The sequence below is a fragment of the Gymnodraco acuticeps genome, unplaced genomic scaffold, assembly GCF_902827175.1.
Source record: "Gymnodraco acuticeps unplaced genomic scaffold, fGymAcu1.1, whole genome shotgun sequence".
Lineage (NCBI taxonomy): Eukaryota > Metazoa > Chordata > Actinopteri > Perciformes > Bathydraconidae > Gymnodraco > Gymnodraco acuticeps.
The window spans coordinates 262,475-284,339 of NW_022992258.1; the positions used below are offsets into that span (position 1 = coordinate 262,475).

Genomic DNA, 21,865 nt, shown 5'->3' on the forward strand with positions numbered 1-21,865 from the left:
TACGGCACCTGAAGCCAGATAGTGCGTAGGGCAGCCACATCAGTGATATATAGAGCCATGTTGCTCTGACATGGGCCACATTGAAGTGAAGTCAGTGTGAGTAAAAGTCACAGCAGTGTGAGAAAACAGGAGTGAGCAAGTCTGATTGACAAAGTTAGAGTTTCATATATTTGCAATTTGGAATGAAGCACATGAAAGCTCTGAGTGGTGGGTTTCTGAAATGACTAATAGCTTTATGTATGTGTGGGTGGGTGGGAGCTGCATCGGCCTGCTGTTGTTTACCCTTTCAGAGTAAAATACATGTGGCTACTGAAGACTTGGCGAGGGGGTTTGTCTTGATGCATGTGCTGCATAAAGAATTGTCACTATGGTAACTTAAATCAAGCATCCAGTTTTAAAATAAATGCCAGTGTTTAACGTTGTTAGGCCAAACCTTTATCACTTTTATGTTTCTGCGTCATATATAATCTGCTGTATTAAAACCTCAATCTACGGTTTTCATTGCAAAATAAAAGTGAGCTGCAACATCATGTGGAAATGTCAGTAAATGTGGGTGGTGTAACAAATTAACACGGTTGTGACGTTTAAAGGGAAAGGTCATTCTTTTTTCACATGATAGCAACAACAGTTGGAGAGCAACATTAATTAATGTGAAAACAATTTATATTTGGGTTAAATAACGGCTTGTAATAACCTGTATCAAGTCTCATGACTCCACAGTAAATGTTGACGTAATGGGAAAAAACCACCTGCACACCTGAGACGCTTACAGTAATAGTCGGGCTGTTAACACCATAGGATGACAATTGAAATGTCAGTAACTCAAAATAATTACGAGGAATGCTGTATTCACGTGTAAAGCTGGACATTTGTAGTTTCCTCCTTTGACTCATACCACCCACTCATTTCTGAACAAGTATGGCTTGTTGAGAGTTCGTCAGTCTAGTTAAATATTTCCTAGGTTCATTAATCATATTCCGAAGTGGAAAAAGGTGAGTGTTGTGAAAGCCATATCTATGTTTGGAGGTCTAACCTGTGAACGTTCATGATCAGCTCGTATAGGGTACGCACTGCACGACTATTTCTCCTCACCACTCTCCGTTCCCTTATAAACTCATTTCACACTATATGAAGGAAAACACAACACAAATCAAACAGACATTGCTATTTGTATTTATTTAAAAAGTCATGTGATCCGGTCGAAGGGCCAACGTTTGTCTTTTTTCTTACAGCTCATGAATGGGTCAGAAAAACATCAAATGGCATCAGTTCATATTTGTCAAATCACATGAAGGAAAACAATTACGTCGGTGTGCTTCTGTTCAAATGTGACTTTCTGTGTCGCTTTCATTTAAGAACATATCCATTGTCTGAAGAAATGGCATAAGATGGTTAAAAGTAATTGCTGGCAAGTAAATGTAATTCACTGTGAATGCTAAATAGATAGTAATGCAGATGCTTATTAATGGTGAGACATAAAGGAATTTGAAAAAAAATGAAGAAAAATTGCATATAGTTTTCAAAAAACCACTATTTTCCTGCATATTTTGTTGTCTTTATTAATCTGGATATTTGTATTCATTACAACAATTGCCAGCATGCATTTAATTGTTTGCCAAATTTGATGTGAAAGCAGACTCATTTAAAAAAGTAAGTCAAAATATGTCTGTATGAATACATTATAGACTTAGCAGAGTCAGTCAGATGTACAGAAAGGGAGTTTTTAAATACATTAAAAGAATAGTAATTTCATTCTTGCCGAGTGTTCGATAAATTCATCGTTACAGGTCTTGCATCTGTCTGTTAAATATAAAGCTACAGCCTGTAACTGCTTAGCGTATAGACTAGAAACAGAGCAACCATTGTCCTGGAAATTGATAGACTAACAAATATATTTTCTTCCCAATAATGTCTAGTTTTTTCTGTTAGGCATGGCTTTTTTGCCATCTGCTGCAATGTGTATCCCTGTGGCCCACAGTACACATTTTTGGGTTTTACTCTGCAGCTTTGAGGAGTCTAATCTCCTTCTCACGGCAGTTTCAATACAAGACATGTAACCTGCTCATTTAAGGCAAGTGTGGCACCATGATCATGTTCACGATGATACAACTTGAGTACTCAGTCCCCCAGAAGCCTAAAGGACTGTTGAAGTTGGAGGTAGATTTGATTCATTTCCTCCTATTCTTGATGTTTCCTTTTCTTTTTCTTGTCCTTTTTAGATTTCTTCTCTACCACCTCCACCTTGTCTTCATCGCCCACCTCCTCTAAGTGTTTCTTCTTTTTGCCAACAGCCTCAGAGTCTACACTTTGATCCTCAGTTGGCTCATGTCCATTTTGAAGCTCAGTTTCCCTATGCTGTTTTTTATGCTTCTTCTTCTTCTTGGATGGAGGCAGTTCCTCGGAGTTCTGCTCAACACCGGAGGTTGAGCTACAGTTCTCATTTGTAGCTTCTTCACTTTCTACCATTTGTCTCTTCTTCTTCTTTTTCCCTGAACTCTCCTGCTGCTGGTCCTCATCGTCCACCGTTACGACAGGAACGGTGGAACTGTTCTCTTCTACCACTTCTAGATCATCGTCTGACGTGTTGCTCTTCTTCTTCTTCTTCTTCTTCTTCTTCTTCTTGGGTTCTTCTGAGTCGTCAGTGGGGACGAGGATGGGTTCCTCAGATTGACCTGAAGTCTCGTCTGTCTCCATCGATGGTTCTTCACTCTCGGCCTGTCCACGAGACTTCTTCAACTGAGCCATTCGCTGAGCAAAGTACTCCTGCATAGTGAGAGTACTTTTCACAGTGTTGGTGATGGTCTCTGTATCCAGTTTGAACGCCGCAGGAGTAACATTCTTCTCAGTCTCACCCTGAGAATCACTGCTGTTGCTCTCCTGGACCAAAAACACACATGAGAAGACAGGGTTAGGATTTAATGCAGAATTTAAACAATCAACACAGAAATAGACGGACAATGGTGGACCGAGGAGCTTAAGTGATCGTCAATCATCACGCACAGATTAACCAGACAGATTTTCTTGAGTGAAAAGAGCCCAAATAGGATGTTGAGGCAACAATAGGTGTTAAAGGATCATCTTAAAATAAGCATCTCTGGACATAATTATCACACAGTGGACATTTATCATCATATTCTTCCAACACAATGTAGCTCCACACATCCAGCTGTGCTCCTTAACTCCACGTCTAACCACAAACATACCTTAAATATACTAAACCATTGTGACACTACAGAACATCAAATAGAAAGAATATATTTGTCTTTTAATTCATTTTACAGGGTTTAGAAATATTTACATATATATTCAATTCATCATAGTACTCAGGCATACTTCTACTTGTCTTCTCTCGGTTAACACACATTTTCTATTTCATTAGACAGTTTATACTTTGATCATCGGGTGCTTTAGGGAAAAAACACTTATTTTTTATATTTGTGCACTTAGTAGCTATGGTGTTTTAATTTGTGTTGATGAAACTCTCAAAAAAGGTGTTGATATACTTGTTTTGTTCCTTTTGATAAAGTATGACTTCTTTGACATTCTGCTTGTAGTAGATCAGGGGTGGCCAACCCGCGGCTCTCGAGCCGCATGCGGCTCTTTGCCTAGTTTCATGCGGCTCTTCAGTTCATATCGAATTTTATATGTGTGAGTTTGGGGGAGAGCCACTGACTCCTGACTAGTGTTGCACGGTGTACCGATACTTGAAAGGTACCGCGATACCCTGCCGTTAAAAACATTACGATTCCTCCGTTTTATTAGTATCGGTACTTTAAGAATGACGGGGGAAAGTACTCCGGTGAGAAAGCGCCGTTTTAATAAGAGCCGTGTGTGTTCAGCGCTCTGCTTCCACTCCCTGCACTGCAGCCGTGCCTGCAGTCCCGCCCCTCTAAAGCACGCTCTAAGTGCCTCCCCTCTCTCGTGCACGCGCTAGCTGCCAGAGCATGTGAGAAAACGAGAAGCATGGCTGCAAGTGGGAGTGCAACTGCCGCTGCGCCTCGGCTTGTTGACAAAAAAGACGCCAGAAGCGAAATTTGGAAGTATTTGAGCTATATCTCTGACAGTGAGGACAAGCCTACGGACACCACGAGGCCTGTCTGTGAGAAATGTATTAATACGAATTATTGTCATTTATTGTTCTCATTGTTTAAAAGGTTGTGTTATGGTTCTGGTGTGAAATAAAGCACAATAATTACATTTAAGACTGTTTTCCTTTTTTTAAGAAAAGTATCGAAAAAGAATCGGAATCGCAATTCTTGACTTGGTATCGAAACCAAAATGTTGGTATCGTGACAACACTAGCTACTCCTGACAATTAAACCTGATATTTAGTAGGTCTGTTAAGTATTAACGTAATTTGGCCGGTCAAAGTTGTTTGTGCTCAGATAAAATCGCTCCGTTACTTTCGTCCCGTGTATGTGTGGTGTCAGTATGAGAGGATGACAGCGCGTCTAATTTTGATGTGGCCCAAGAGCCAATCACAATAATACCTGCGATGCAGTGAACCAATCACCTTTGAGGGGGGGGGAAACCTATCGTTGATTAAACACTATCCAGTGTTTCCCCTACCATTGTCTTGGAGGGGCGCTGCGCCCCGCCAACGGAGCCCCACGCCCCCCACCCTGAAATTCAAGGTGTTTAAAAAATATATATAATTTTTTTTTTACATCTATATAAAGCACCAAATTGCAAATAATCTATAACTACTGTCACTTTTCACATTGAACATGTGCTCTTTTATTAAATAAACTAAACGCTTTCATTTTAAGTTGTGAGTTTAGTGTTTTTGACCCTATAAGAAACACTGATGCATTAATCAATAACAATAATCCACAGCTCCTCTCTCTGCTCCAGAGGATTTAAAAAAAAAATATCCCAATGCCACAAAGATGCATCAGTGACGTGGTTGAAATCTTGTCTCCAGAAAACAAAAAAACTGAAACAAGCGGTATCAGTGACTGTGTGTTTGATGTGGCTCTTTGCAGTAACATATACAAAATGTGGCTCTTAACCTCTGACTGGTTGGCCACCCCTGTAGTAGATGGTGACACTATTAGACAGGAAGTGCAGGGATGTCCTAAAAAAAAAGGAGTAAAGAACCAAACGCATTCACTAGTTTTGAGTAAACTGTCTCCAATCTGGGGGACATGAGTTATTACGACACTATTAAACAGGGACTACTTTACAACTATGAGGTACAACGCAGACTACATTTTAACTCTACAGCAGGAACAATTTGTCACCTCACCCCTGCGACCCATTTGTCTTCATTTTCCTAATGGCCTACTCAATGCATAATGATTGGTCCAGAAGAATACAGGAGCTCCTCCTGAGAGTCGCTCTAAACAATGCTGCCGCTCAGAGTATTGCCTCAGAGATGGCATTATTCAAACCCTACAGATTAGAGATGAATTGAATATGCCGTGTTGTGTAGAGTCACCTCATGGTGCGGCCTTTAAGCTTTTACACTCAGATTACATTACTTTGGCCCTTAACACAGATTGAGGTAGACAAGCTAACTGATGGGCTGGTAAAACAATGTGGATGCAGATCCGAACTGTTCTTTTGGGACTTACTGTAAGTAGACTGAAATGCAGAGTGAAGTTAATACATTACACTCACATTAATAAAGCACAAGATTGAGGCTTAATGACAAGCCAGGTGTTCAAATGGACCACAAAGTTTTCCGCCACCTCAGTCCTCCACTAGAAAGAAGCCCAACTTCTAACGAGGGGGGGGGGGGAAGGCCCTTCAGGTGAGGTGCTATTAAACAAAACTTTCCAACTTCCCAGAGAAAATCTATACTCCCTGTTACTGCACAATGGCATCCTCTCTGCTTGGGAGAGTGGAGATGGGGCTTAGAGCTGACAGCGCCAAACAACATGTAACAGGGATTTGGGAAGATGGCTGGGGGCCACTTTAGAACTGCCTGTGAAATTACTCTCTAGAGAGGGTGAATGAGCGAGGGGGAGAACGAGAGGAGAGTGACTGAGAGAGAAACATCTCCTTCATCAGGGGAAGGGGCTGGAATGTGGTCCGTCCTCACTACCTGGGGTCTCCATTAGACCCTGATCCGGCAGGACACACATATGTACAGTGTGGATGTGAAGCTGCTGATCCAGACAGCACTACTGACAGCCCTGGAGATCTTTGTTGGCGAATGTTAAGGGCAACATGTTACCAAGAAACAACTCTGCAGTAATGTTGGAGATCTTATTTCCAGAGGTGTGTGTGTGTGTGTGTGTGTGTGTGTGTGTGTGTGTGTGTGTTTCTATGGCCTGGTATTATCAGTCACCATTTCTGTGTCATATATCAGTACAGCAAGCATGAGACAAAATGCTGAGATTAAAATAAATGTTATCACTGCAGGAACAATGTTAGTTATCGATTTGTTGATTTGATTTGTTTCCTGATATAATGAAAATGATGTTTTCTGCTTAGTATTATTACATAAAACAATAGCATTTTCTTAAGCAATTTTCTACTCAAGTATGTTGGACGTATTCATTCATAAAGATAAAAAGAAATGGGCACTAAAATACATTACTGAACTGTGTATTATTTTAGGCAGCGGCAGCTTCATATAGTTTGAGGTTTGCAGTCCATTTTTGAATTTTCAGTATGTCAGTCACTTGTTTTACGTTTTGAACTGATAAGGTGAAGCCCTGGAAACAAAAGATGAACCCTCCAAAAGAAAGTGCAGTTAAGTGAGGGTAAGTCAAATGTGTTTATACCATAAGATGCTAATGCTACAGTGATTTATTTGTTTTCCCTTATATTGCTGAGACTTAAGGTGGGGTAGGTAATTTTGGAGAAACCGGCTCGAGTGCGCTAGAATTTGAAAATACAAAGCCGGAACAAATCTGCCACTTCCTTACAGAGCCCCTCCTCCAACACACACGAACGCGCACATGACCAATGAGGGCACGAGAGATAAGTTTGTGCACAGCTGGAAGGCTGACAGGCAGGTAGGCCATCCAGTTACTTTAGCCGGGCCGGCTAAAATGATTGGTCGTGCTTTTTACAGTACTACGGCTTCCACAGATGACGTTTTTTTATGGATTTTTTGTCAAAGCACTTCAGATATTCATTCCTATCGGGATGTTAAGAGCATTCCATGGAATATAACAAGTGTATCTCGAGCCGGTTTCTCAAACTTACCTACCCCATCTTTCAGAGAAATGTAACATACCTCATTAACTACTTTAATTATAGACTTCCTTTTGAAGAACAATGTTTATTTTCTTTAATAGTACATGTACTTTAAAATGGACATCTACTGCAAGAGAAGGGACACACCACTAATTTACAGTTTTACAAAAATCCTTTTTTGCGAAAACCATAGAAAAAGGATCGAAAGAAAAAGGCAGTCCCAAGCTGCAACACAGTGGGGTTGGAGAACACACCTATATCCAGCCGTGTTTACTCCTCCTCCACCTCCTCCACCTCCCGGGCCCAGAAACCAGGAAAAGGATGCGCTCAGTGCAATGTGTGCAGTTCTGAGATAAGGCTCCTTCGACAGAGGAGCGGTCTGGCTGGCTATCGGTCCCTTCCTGCTCCCCTCTCTCCCCTGGCGGGGGCTGGGGCTGGGCAGGGAACACAGGGAGGGCCCACAGAGGGTCCCAGAGAAAAGGAGAGGGTGGGAAGACATTCAACAGGCCGCCTCCTTCAAGACACTCCAGTCCTATCTCTCTCTGCTAATGTAGCCGATGGAAAGCCAACCGAAGACATGTGCCAAGGAGCCAGAACACTGAGGCCAACATATTCAGGAGAGTCAAACATGCCAGCAGAGGGATGGGGGAAGAGGCTCACTGCAGAGGATGGGAAACTTTTCCCCAACTAAGTCGGAAGCTTTATGCATACTTATTTTAGTATACAAGATTCCAGGGTCAATACTTATAGGATTGTCTGTTTTAAGCTCTTCATCCCAATACACACCCTATAATAATAAGTCCAATTATTTGTAATGTTTCCCCAACACTGCTCAGCTTCAGACGGCATCATGAAGTCCAAGAATTTGTATGGGCTTCATATTTTATTTGCCCTACTAAGGGGTCACAAGTGGGCGTCTTATGGCTCGACATGAATTACTTGCTAGTTACTGCTTCTCAAAGAGTTTATTATTTTCTCAGTTTCAAATCACTTTATGGTTGCGTAAACTGTTAATTTTCTGTTGGACAAAATGAGGGTTCAGAAGACACACATTTAACTCATGTTTTGCATTCGTCATAACCGTTTACATTCGGATAGACACATTTTTGAAGCTGTTCTCAAGTCAAACCAGTGAACATGGTAGCTAACTAAATGGGTGTTAACTGAGACATCTAGCTCTGCCTGCAGTAGGTTTTTAAGCAAAGCCCAACAGGCCGAGGTACATGAAGCGTTACTTTGTTAGTTCAACATTTAAGTGAAAAGTATGTGGAATAAGTCATAAACATCTTGCAAACTACCTAGCCAGATTAAAACAAGGAGATTATTTTTAATAAACTAACATTAACAAGATCTGGTAGCGGTATAAGACTTTAAAATAATATTGATAAGAAAATGAAACCCAAAAGGATGGTTGAAAAGGTCACTTGTATTACATTTATCAAAAAGTTACATAGACTGATGAAGACGTCTTACAGCTTTTTTGAAAATGGTATAAATTCACATTCTGGCTCACATGTTAATTAGCATTTGACAGAGCTGCAGTTGCCCATTTATTTTCTTTAAGAATTGCCTGTATGCATTATTTGCTGGGTTTTTTCCTCCAATAATTTCCAGCCAATATCGGTTGTGTCTGTAATTGCATGAGTGTGCCCTCATTGTCCTGCCACAATAATAAATTTGGCGATACTCAAGGTCTATGGATCAGGCCCTGATTAGCCAGCTGTCTCTCCCTGATGAGCACACAGGTCCAGCATCCCATCTTTCATGAGCTGATGTGGGCGGACAGAAAAACAGGTGGATACCTTATTCTCTGGAAATAAGTGAACCTGGTTGACCTTCTTTTTTTTTTTTAAAGTAATATCTCTGCCTTTAAATGTGACCCTAATATTTAGCTTATTTTTCTGCAGAAATTCCATATACACAAAGTAGAAAAACTTTAAATGATGCACCATAAATACATTAAAGGCCACACACGGAAGCTTCCACAAGACAATACTTTTGCTAAAGACTTTTTTCGAGTGTAGTTAAGTAAAAAAAAAAAAAATGTGGGTTTTGAAAAATTACACTTTGTGCCGGGCGCAAACACGTTTATCATAAGCAACAAATGAAGACAACATTATGCATGCAGCATGACTGCCCATAGCTTGTTTTACATTAGCAAACACTAGCCAACAATTCCCCCTCAAGAGCATAGGGTACACCCACCCCAACCACAGAGAGAAGAAACAGTGATTATTTTCCCCAGATGTGATTTATTAGATTAAAGAGTCAGTGATTAAACGGTGGTCGGCGGAAGTAAACAGCCGAGAGGGCTGGAAATCTTTGGGCGGTTAGCTTCACCAGGCGGTAATTACCCTGGTCCCATGTATTCTAGCTAAGGCCCGTAACTAAGAGACAGACGCCCTCTTTTTCTTTTTTTGTCCTGTGCTAATCTGTAAGTGTCAGCGAGCTGGCATGGCCAGGAGGGAGCAGTCCACAGAACTGCCAGGGAGGTAGGTGGTGAATGTGTGTGTGTGTTTTTGCAGCAGGGGGTGGAGTGGGGGGGGGGGGTTGCTTGGCGGGTCTTGATATTTTCAGCGGTAGAAGCAAAAGGGCCTGTCAACAAACATGCTCAAGAAAGGGAGAGCGTTTTCGCTCAAAGTAATTAGATGTTATCTGAGAATGAATAAGAGCTCTCCAGCTTGACAATACGCTAAGAGCATGTCTGCACTGGCCCATTCAATCTGCTCCAACAACGCAGCGAAAGCGCACGTTTACACCAGCATCCCCTTTCAATGGATCAATGCTGAGGTTAACAGACAACTGAGCCAATAAGAAAGATCTCTGCTTTAGTGCTGTATTTCTATTTATACAGTTAACTGGAAAATGCAGTGGAACTTCAGTAAATAAAGAATAATCCTGTAAATGCCAGCAGGACAGACGCTTAATCTGTAAAGACTGCAAGTTAACAACAAAACTAATCGATACAGATTCTTTCTACATATACATAGCACCTGACATGTGTAACACCATCTAAGCTGGTCTTAATTAGATTTCTAAATAATCCAACACTACCTCACGTTCCTGTTCCCAGGCCTCAGCAGCAACCTATAAAACCTGTTCTAGAGTTGAATAGAATTTCTGTAAAAAGACATTTTGCCTCTGCGCTGTCAGCAAAGTTTCACTGCTCGACTCCGCCCATCGACTCCCTGGCGCCTAGCCGACGCATCTGCCAAACGCTCGAGCCCCCAACCCGCTCCGCCCCTGCCCCATATTCCTTAAGATGCTGGTATCGGGGGAGCCCCCGCTGACGTGCGATCCTTCATGTGGACGACGCGTGGGCAGGAAAGACTTGCAACAGGTGCCACCCGATGAGGCCTGATCCTCGGCCCCTTTGTGCCTGAGCAGGAGTGGGAGTGGGAGAGGCCGCAGGGGTCATGCTGACCCGAGAGCAGGGTGAGCCATACCGACTGTCTGACTGGAGGCTCAGACGTCAAAACAAGCCATGTTCCAAATTATATTCAACCGCTTTTCCTTCGCTGACATTTTTAAGGAGTAAATAACTAATGAATGGGTCACTGTTAGGATTTTAATGTTTCTTATATCATCGGATCTGCCGACTGTAAAACTTAAATCCTAGATAAAGATATGTACTGCACTGATAAAGAGGTTGTGAGCAGTGAGCAAAATATGTTATGTTGCCGATTGCATTGAGCAACAGAAACATTGTATTATAGTTATCAGACTTCTTCACAAGATCAATATATAGAAGACTTCCTCATAATAAACCATTTAATTAGAAAAAGGTTTTTAAAAAAGCTTTACATGCAAGTAATACAAATTAACAAAAAAAATAAAACAGAATTTAGTCTTTTTCAAACCCCACCCCCCCAAAAACAGGACTGTGGAAGCAAATGTAGGTGGAAAAATAAAACTATGGCTTGTTTCCACCTTTCATGTGAGCTGGCGGCTTTAAAAAATGACTAACTTTTGTTGATGTATGAATCGGCGGGGAGTCTATTTATCAGCAGGCCCTCTGCGGTCGCCGGCTCGGGTCCCTCAAGTCACAAGCCGCGTCGCTCCCCTTTGACTGATTAATTAGCCAATCAGAGGACATTTTTCACTGGGCGGCAGAATGGTTTATTTCAGCTAATGCCGGGCTTTCGAGCTGAGGCCCGTTGGAGCCTCGTCGGCTCTTTCGGCCTGCCTGAGTGGCCGGGCAGAGGGGCAAGGGAGATAAATCAAGCCGGGCTGGCCCTCCATGTGGCTCCCCTAACTAAACCCCCTGAGGAGGGCATGGTGGTGGAGAAGGAGGAGGGGGAAGAAGGGGGGGACGCAGGACGGCCAGGGGCACTGCTCGCCCGCCGATAAGCACGGGGAGCACAGGGCTGCCAAAGTGCCTTCATTTAGAAGTGGCCGGGGCTTTTTGATATCTCGGCAGAGAGAGCCTGTCGTTTGTCATGCTGTGAGTAATTGTGTTGAGGGGCGCTAGAGGAAGCAGGAGATGGAGGGGGCTCGCAAGCGTGGGATGGGTGATGGATAACAGAGAGCCATGTAGATGGACAGGTGCTCCAACACAACTTGATAACTTTCACTGGTCAGGGAGTGTAAATAATGGTTGTAAGCCATCATTTTCAAGTGTCTAGATGGTTAGATGGAATAAGGGTTTGGGGTGAAATGGTGGTCATCTATTTATGGTGTGTGTGTACTGATGATGGTTTGTATTTAACAAATGTTTTTTTTACAGAGGTCACTGGTTTTGGGGGTGTTGTACTAGATCTGAATCATATTGAGATGTGTATCAACATGTTTGACCTTCCTAAATACATGAAGGCATAATATTAGGAACCCGTCTAAATATAATGCAGCCAAACACCACCGTCACTAACTAAGACCCTGATGATAAAACAGATACTTTTAACACTACTCCTCGAAGAAAAACTGAACATGATGGGCATTAAAAGTAGACATTACAGCAAAGTAGTATTTGAATTGCAATAGTTGCATACAAAAAGTGCAGCCTCTCTGGTGAAGTGTTACGTATGCTTTTAATATTTTAAGTTCTCACTCTTCCCTTTATAAATAGGGCTTGAATAAGACATTTAAAAATGATTTAAGCCTAACAAGAACTTTTTATGTTTAATGTCACACATCTAGTGTACTGTGGCCTTAATAAATGTGTTATGGTTGTTTGGAAGGAATCAAACCCTCATCTTTAAAATGTATATATTTTACAATAATACTTGTTTTTCACAAAGCAAATGTTACACATTTAAAAGTTAAAATAAAGGTGACTTTTACCCAAAATACAGCTCTGCTATACACATTATTGAGAAGACAGGTGAATCACCAAAATGAATTAAACTTATTGGATGACTGTATACAACCAATTAATGTGCATTAGGTTAGTAATCTGTCCCATGAGCTCATTAGTCCTTTCAACACGTTGCTGCCTTTAACTAAAAGAGGCATGTGGGACAGCCGCGCGCGTGCGTGTGTGTGTGTGCGCGCGCGTGTGTGTGTGTGTGTGTGTGTGTGTGCATTTCAGAGAGCGTTGTGAGAAGCGATAAGAGGTGAACAGGAAGCACATCACTGCGTAGGAAGGAAAACCCGAGCAGCGAGGGGGGACTGGTGTTAGGGGGGCTGGAGAGACAACAGTGGGTGGTGGGTGAGGTGCTGGAAGATTCATGAGTCGGTAGAAAGGCCGTTCTGGAGAAGCAAATTTGGTCAGGTCTCACCTTGTTAGGATGCAGATATGTGATAACGCAACTGGTTCAAACCCCTGGCAATCCAATCCAACACTAAACCAAAGCCCCTAATGTTGATTTGGTCACTACTTAGGAGTACAACTCTTTAGGGTACTGAGATTTCTGGATGTTTGTAAATTGTAGAGCACAATTTGTGCCGTCACAGTAATGGTGGTAAGCACAGACCACGGAGCGCAGAGGGTCACTGGCAGTGTCACAGAGATCCTGCACAATGCCTACAGCTTGATTGGTCCATCACCCTCTTTACCTCTTCCCAGCAACCTCTGATGTTGCTGGGCTTCAACACAAGGCCTCATGGGATGCCATTGTAATTGTGTTCAGTGTTTTCGATATGGTCAATGGTGTCCCTCCTGGCTGAAAAATAACAACCCATAACCAAACGATTAGGGAGAAAATGATAGTGTGTATTGCTTGCATTTCCAATGTTAATCAGCTGGGGAGAAGCAGCCATTGTGATGTTATGGCTCTGTACCTGCGTGGGAATAGAAAAAGGTTTTTCTTTTGCAATTTATGGATTTTAAGATGCCAATTTCTTCAAGCCAAATGCTTGAGATAAATAGAGGAAGCCAGCAAGAGGGTTTTTCTGTGTCTCTGCGTCCAAAAGCTACATTTGTTATTGTCCTTCTGGCTCTGTATGGAGTCAGCAGAACTTGTGACACCAAAAATACTATAACAAATTATATTTTAGTGAATCATTTCAACAGTAGATTTGGTGTACAGCAAGTTCCATTGGCAGATACTTGTTTCATTTGTAATAATAACTCAGGCGATGTTTTTATTAATCAAAGGAAGACCGTCCGAGACTAAACACCTTTCGACTTTTTATTAATTGTAATCTAGTATTATTTAGTTAGGCAAAGGAACATACTGTGCCTGAAATGCAGCTTGTACCTGTCTGAGCCTCTAAGCTACGCTTCAAAAGCACAAGAGCAGCATATTGCCAAATGGTAAAGTGACGTTTGAAGTGACCAACCACCAATGCCAAGAGCAGAAAGACAACTTTTTTGCAAGCGTCATCATTTCAGATTTCTGCACACCTCGCCCAAATTTTGATTTGCCTTTAATAATGCCCGCTGGCATTCTAACACCCTTATGTGAGCGCTCCAAGACAGACGTGGAGAAAAGGGGGGAGTGCGAAGAGAGAAGTAGGGGGTAAGAGTGCAAATCCCTTAACTGGATTTAGGTGCTCTCGCCGCCACCGGTGGCCATTTGGCGGTGTTAAAGTGACGTGGCTAATCTAGGGCCACAGGCTTCACAAGGATCACATGGTACTGCAGCGACTGATGGAGGCGTCAGCACCAATGGTCACCCTTAATTACAGAGGGAGATAAGCTAAAACCACCTGGCCAAAGGGAAAGCATTTCCACCCTCAGTGCACACTTGACATTGAACGAGATCAGGAAGGATCAGAGTACTGCCCATCCAATTTAGAAAACCACTGTTTCAGTGCAAACAGTCATTCACACCTTGGATAACAAATATTCTCTACAGATATCTTGTCACTTGAAACAGTGCCATTTGTCACAACAAGACTGACTGGAACAAATAAATATGTACATGTTTTACAGGAATTAGTCGTGATCATATTACCTAAGCCAAACATTATTTCTACATCTTTAAGAGAACTGACGGGATTGTTTTCTTGATTTGTTAAAAATGCGTTTGCCTTTGTTAGCAGGTTAAAACATAACAACAATAAATTCAGCCTAAATTAAATGTTATATCAAAAGAGGAGTGTTTAGCGATTGTGGATTTACAAAGAAAATCATGATTTATTTCTCTTACCTTCTCTGGGTCATTGGAAGACCCTCCTCTCTTTCCAAAGATACAGTTTAGGTCAGTTTTACTGCGGGAGGACAGGTCCTTTCCTAAGAGGGGACACAAAACAAACACATTTTCTAAAAATTGCAAAGCCTATTACAACCAAGTTAGTTTTTTGTCTCTATTATTCTTGCTTTGAAATACAAGTCATGGTCACATTCATCCCCAAGACACACAAAATAAATTAACAAACATATTAAGGGCAGCTATTTTTCTAAGGCAACATGTAATAGTTGAGGAGGAATGCGGGGGGTTACTTAAGGAAAGAAAATGGGAGGTTTGCGTAGTCTGCTTCTGGATACAGGGATAAAACGGCAAAGAAAAATAAACCGACGACAAGGTCTTCCAAGCACGCCTCCGGAGTCCCATTTTCAAACCAGGCCTCAAAGACTCCTTGAGCACACAGTGGTCTGTCTCGAGCCCAGGTCCTGTTCGTACAGCTGCATCCTCTTCCTTCAGCGGGGCTCTGATAACATTTGGTTATTTATTGCTTTTAAACCTCTATCTCCCCGACTCTTGGCTTTGAAAGCCACTGCACATGCAGGTCTGAGAAGTAAAACCAAGAAAGTATGTTGAAAAGTAAAATAAATGAGGCGGGGGGGGGGGCTGAGGTGTTTGTCTTCTAGTGAACTCGGGTCAAACGTAAAATGATGCCCAATGTGACCTTTCTGCTGTTTGGAAGAGGAAGTACCTGTCAAAATTCTCAGGCTTTGAGGTGAAAGTGCAAATAACAATGTTCTGATAAAAAGGGGCTTTAACGTTCAAAAGGTGGCTGAATGCCATCATGCAGGATGAAGCATGTGCGCTGCTGTCGTGCAGCGGAAAGTGTTAGTGAATACACGCTGGTTTCTAAGGACACAGTTGAAATGGTAACAACTATCAGTGAAGACAACTAGTCAAACCAGACCAACAGATCACTGAGGCTCTACAGGGGATGCACAAATATGACAAATACTAAATGATGAAAAAAGCTAAATTAGATAGTCTCCAATAAAACAATGTAATTAGTTTTAGAAACACTGAACTGCAGGTACAGGAAACAAATAACTATCTGTGACCTGAAGCTCTTTAGCTGCATAATATGTTGTAGTTGCTTTGTTGCGTTTCCTAAAATCTCCAATTACAGACCTATACTGCCTGAAATGCGAACATTTGTTTTTGATAAAAGCCCCAAGACTGCAATTAAGCCAACAACACGGAGAAATGGACAGAGAGCTTGTGGTTTAATTCTGCATCAACCACCCCTGCTGCAGTGACAGGTGATAGATGGAGGTAGCAATTAAAACTGGGTTACTGGTTTATGCTGTGAGCCCGGACCAAAGCAGCGGAGATTTTGGTGCCTTTCCCCACAAACAAAGACCATCAATCCTCAGCGCTGGCAGTGAGGGAAGCAGCCTGAACAGGATATCAATAAAAAAGCAGGAGAGAGTAAGGAGGAGGCCTGCGCTGAGACGCAGACTAAGATGTTTGGAAGGTTCCCAGATGCTTCTGTAGCCACAACATTTTTAATGCTTTAATGTTTTTACAGTTTTCCTATCAAGTTAAGCAATAAATTAATGAGAAATGACCAGATGCATTTTAGTTAATAACCAGGATTAGACCAAACAGTAATATCTCTTACAATTGTAATCAGACTGAACATGAAATCAGGTTTTAAAGGGAGCACTTTGGGGCTGGGGATTATCCTAACTTGTTTACTTTTCATTCTGATTTTGGCTTATAATGATTATGAAAACCAAATAATCAATATAAATTATTATAATTGTCCCAGTTTCTGTATGACACTCACCTTTGTCTTGTGTTATAAATATAGCAAACCTTTTTCTTTACAGCCGTGCACATTAAGAACAAGTAGAACAGGGACAGCCGCTATACGTTTATTTTGCTGTAAAAGTGCACCAGATTCATGTACTTTATAAAGTGCCCTCTTTTTTATGTAAACGCATGATGTTTCCATAATAACCAAGTAACAAATGACATAAGCGTAAGGATGATTTTGTCATAATCAAGCAGAACTGGTTGACCTAGTTGACACATGCACATGCAGAACTATGAGGAGGACCTGACTTTTCAACCTCTCATCTAACAAGCTTATCAACCCTAAATCCATTACCAAGCCTTAACTTGGCAACAGCTTCCCGGAGAGGAGCGCTAGCGTCAGATCAGTCAGTGGTAGCATGCAAACAGGCGTGGCCGGTTATATGTTGCCAGGTAACCCTTTGTTGGCATATGCCGATTTAGACCATAAGCTGGCCAAAGTGAAGCAATGCACTGGCACTTTATGCTTGTCAGACAACTTAAGGCAGGCGGATCACCCAACTCTCATGTTTCCAATCAAGTTATGGACAAACAAGTAGTGCCAGCGTCCCTTCTGTTGCACGACAACGGTTGTTGCCTTTTTGTTTTTTTAAAGAAACAAGTCAAAGTGGTGTCAGGTTGCCAAAGACACGTCTGCTGCCTACAGAGGAACAACATGTCTCAAGATTGAATTCTGGTTTCCCTGTAAATGCCTCGTGTTTAACAAACGGCGGCATTGTCAGGTGCTACGTGCTCTCCAGCTCCCTTTAAATAGCTGCTGGTGATAATTAAAGGGATCTCCTCAAATGTATTAAAAGTCCTGCAAGGTCAGACTTTATTAGCTGATGACTTGTTGGGGTACAAATGTGTCCTAAAAGAGGCCCAAGTTCACAGTCAACAAAAGGTGATGAACAACAGATACATGTGGCTGTCACATTGACAATAACACTTGAGCAAGGTATTGTTTTCAGTGCTTTTCATGGGGTCAATGAGGCCGTCTTGAGAGGGGGGAGTGAGGTGGATATAGCTGGGAGGATGCAGAGATTCGAACAGAAGTGTAGCATTTCAAAACGTTTGATGGGACTCGCAGGGCAGGGACAACAGGAAATGTTTTCAAAGATTTCATTGCAGAATGGAAATATCACCATACATTCGCATTATGACTGTGATATATCCTCATTAAGAATAATGGAAGTTGTGATTTTATCGATGATGCCAACGCTAGAGAGGGATTAAGCAGAGGTAAAGCAAGGCTAAAATCAGGCCAAGGCTAAACCACAGTATTTATAGTCACTGAGGGGACACGTAGGGAGCCTACAAGAACCCTGAAGACTTTGTTTAAATGAGACTCGCCCCGTGAGGAGACATTAACACTGTTAAACAGTCACCGGTAGACAGGATTTAATAAAAACAAAATCTAAAAATAACATAAATAACTCACATAACATGTTTTAATGCAAATGTGGTAAACGGTGCCATGTTGTTAAATTATCATAGTGAAGTGATATTTAGAGATGGCATGGGTGCATTCATTTTCAAATTACCCAGCAGATGCAAAATCCCAGAATGAAAACCAACTGAAGCAAAGGTGCGTCTGGAAGACTCAGAAAAGTCTGTTATAATCAGTTGTAGGACTTCAACAACGTATGCATAGGGACTGAGGGTAAAAGGGAGAGCACCAGATGGAACATTATTATGTTCATAGTGTCTGTGCTTGTTGCCTTAATTGTGCCTTGTATCTGATGCACCGGGGTCTTTTTCTGGCTCCTGCCAAATTAAGATCACATAAACAGGGTGAGAGGGTCTGGAGAAGAGACTCAGGTCATACGTTATCTAGCAGGGTCATCTAATGGGTCACAAAGCCCCTGGGAGGTGTTGTTTTGAGGGGGCCAGTAAATGGACATGCCAGATGCCCCAAACAGGAAACAGGAAGTTGCTATTGAATGACGTAAAATGTAAAAGGCTCTCCCAGGTGAGGCAAAAGTTGAGATATTTAGTTTGCTCATGTATGCTGACCTCAGGATGTACATTGAACCAAATAACAAAAACTGTTATAGATTAATTACTTCAGCATGTGTTAATACTTCATGAGTTTGCAATCCTTTCAATCCAAAAGGATGAGCTAAATGAATGTTTAAAAATGTTTATTATCGTGACAATCATCTTAAAAAAGTGTAATCAGTCCATATGCTCTTTGCTCAGGCAAAACCACTTTGCAGTAAAATATGGGCTTGTGGTTATTCAGTTTGGTCTCCAGTGGTCCTGAACATCAAATTCCTCCTCTTGCCTATCAGTGTTCTGGCCTTGACCAGCAAATCTTAACTTCCTGACGTGTAAAGGAGTAATGAAAGTAGAAGGAAGAGTTATTAATAACCTCCCCTAGCACTGACCGGGCCATCTGACCCAGTACAGGCTGACAGAGCTCAGATCAGCTTCAGAGGTCCGAGCCAAGTGCACAGGCTCAACAAGGGGCTAAAGAGACTCCTCTCTGTCTGTCTGGAATTACTGTATGAAAGGTTGAAATGAAAAAAGTGGAGGCACACAATTGAGTGGGACCTAATATCAGTATACATCTACCTTAAAACCAAAAACAGAGATATTTTCACGAGGGAATTGTTTTAGCGCGATTAACGGTTGATCCAGTGATACTACAGAAACTGTTTTAGAGGTAATATATATAATGGGTGCTAAGATTGAGAAGAGAAAACACCCCTTGAGAAAATAGTGCTCCCCTGAGCTATGTTTATCCCTTGGACTTGCTGCTGTACAGACCCATCTGCTGCCAAAATATAGACCCACCTTTAGTGAACTTCATGTAATGGACCCTCTTTTTGCCGGTCTTGGACTTCTCCTCCAAGCTGAATCCTTTCGTCTCCTCTGACGTTGGAGGTTCTAAAAATAATAAAGAAATACAAATAAATATGGTCATGTGATAAAAATGTAAGATGCATCTTTGCACCAACTTTGATAAACCAGTATTCTAGCAGTGCAGTGTGTTTACCAGAACAGTGGTAACAAGATGTTTCTGTGAGAATGTATCCTAAATGTTGCCGTGTGGCACCCTCTACTGTCCGACACAGGGACCAAACAAAGACATTGCTGCACTGGGATTTTGTGTAGTTTCAGACAGAGCCACAACGTTGGAAAACCTAGCAGTAAAAATGAGTACACACATCATGCATCAACTCATGACAATACGTAGTCAGGGTATAGGATCATATCGGATACATATTGGTGGATGGAGAATTTTCACCATCTAATAAGAATCTAATCACAAATACACATGAAAAGAAAACATCCTATCGCTAGATCTCAACTTGTAATAGTTATTTCTTCTTTCTTTGACACAACCAAGGGAATACAAAGTGCTTGAACCCAAAGTGTGAACTGGGATGAAATGACAATAAAGATAATTTGTTTCATTTTTTAAATCGAAAAACAACATTTAATCCAACACGGACAATCGGTTTGTGAAGAATAAGAGTGAGACACTGTTTTGAAGTAACACCGCCACAACTACATCATAACCCCTTTGTAGACAGTGCATTATAAACACTTCACACATCCTAATGCTGTGGATGTACATACCAGCGCTGTTGTTTTGACCATGGTGGTTGTTCAGTTGAGCTAGAAGCTCATTGAAATCATCTTGGTGGGCGATCCACTTATCCTGTGAACACAACAGGAGTTAAATGTAGATTTAAACACTCAGTTGACAGATTATAAGAAGGTACAGCTAGCCAGCCTTAATTATTTTTAATACAACAGTTCTGGCATTAATCCTCAATTATAATGTATACTTTGTTTTAAACCCTGACAATCTTTTTATTCGCGTCATTTAAATCTGTACCATAATAGATGTAGTTTTAAATTTAAAAAAAGACTGCAAGTTGATTGAATACACCATCTCACATCACATAAACGGTTTCCATGCACCACAAACTACATTAACCAATAACCATGTTACTAATGCAATCAATATGGACTTCTGATTACTTATTCTCTTTAGGTTCTCGTAAAATGTCCTTAGTTTTCAGATTCAGAGAAACAATATTCCATTTATTCCAGTATCAAATCCCAAAGTGTTGAATGTGCTCACCTCAGAGCTGGCAGTGGTTCCAAAACCTTGGTGGTTGTTTTTAACTTTGACTTTGATATGATCGGTGGAGCCCTGCTGAGCTCTTCCCAGGCCCTTCACATGAGAAGAGAAGACATTACCTTTAACACAATTGTTTCTTTACTCATCCGCTCACTGCCAGTTTAATAATAAATCACCGCTGTTGATCTAATAAGAAAGGTCCACCTCACCTTGCCCTTGGACCAGCCCATTCGCTCCAGCATCTTCTGGCCAAATTTTGATTCATCCTTGGACCAGGCGCTGTTCCTGGGGTCAACAGACCACTTCAGTTTCCTCTTGGCTGCATAGAGAGAAGCACCAACATTACATAACAGTCATTGAACAAAATATAACATAAACGAGCATGAAAGCAACTCACAATGCACGCTGACACCGACAAGACCTTATGCTTACTAAGACAAATGTTACTGTGCAGCATCGTGATAAAACTACCCAGTTTAGTTGCCCAAACCTGTATAATAATACAGTTGCCACACAGTTATATCACATATGTAGCCTTGTATTGCGCCCGTTTTCCTTCTAATACACATCTTTCAAAATATCAAAGTATGCTGCTGGCCCTTCCTGGTAAATAAATCAGGTTTTGTTCTGTAAAATAATGAGGACAATAAGGTTCCCTGTGCATGTAAACACACTGACATCTGTCAGCATTACGGGACCTAAACAAAAGCAACGTCCGACAACATTGGAGAAAACAATGTGCAACAGAGGACAACACGTTTTTTTAACAAGAGAGCAGACAAATGGATAAGAATAGATGGTCATTAACGACGATATAGTTAACTAAACTGAGCCATTGACAGGTGACTGCAGAGTTACAAGAGAAAACACGTGTTGTCATATACTGCTTTTGGTGTGCTAATGCTAATGTTAGCAAGCCGAACAGTTGTAATACGTATACAATTGAATACTTTCAGAAGACTGTCTCTCAACAGCTGGTGGATGTATTATTAGCGAAAATAAAATGAGAAAAAACGGATTGTTTAATTGAAATAAAAAGGGAAATATCCGTAAAAACAATTGAAGAAATGTACATACGTTCAGCAAGCATGGACATCCTGGGGTCCTCAAACAGCTTGACGGAAGTTGCGTAGCCTTCGCAGAAATTGCCTGAAGATATATATATATATATATATATATATATATATATATATATATATATATATATATATATAAATACCACGCTGGTTGTTTGTGGGCAACATATCCT

The 21,865-nt window shown here is 41.4% G+C and overlaps 1 protein-coding gene across 1 annotated transcript; it reads right to left on the minus strand.

Annotated features, from left to right (window-relative positions):
• Positions 1-1,157: 1,157 nt before the first annotated feature.
• Positions 1,158-21,742, minus strand: pinx1 (PIN2 (TERF1) interacting telomerase inhibitor 1). The gene is made up of 7 exons (XM_034206927.1): positions 21,694-21,742; positions 20,826-20,935; positions 20,617-20,709; positions 20,106-20,187; positions 19,317-19,409; positions 14,685-14,767; positions 1,158-2,877 (listed from the first exon to the last, which is right to left on the minus strand). The coding sequence occupies exons 1-7, from the start codon at positions 21,710-21,712 to the stop codon at positions 2,179-2,181; spliced, it is 1,179 nt and encodes a 392-aa protein (XP_034062818.1). The 5' UTR covers positions 21,713-21,742; the 3' UTR covers positions 1,158-2,178.
• Positions 21,743-21,865: the final 123 nt, after the last annotated feature.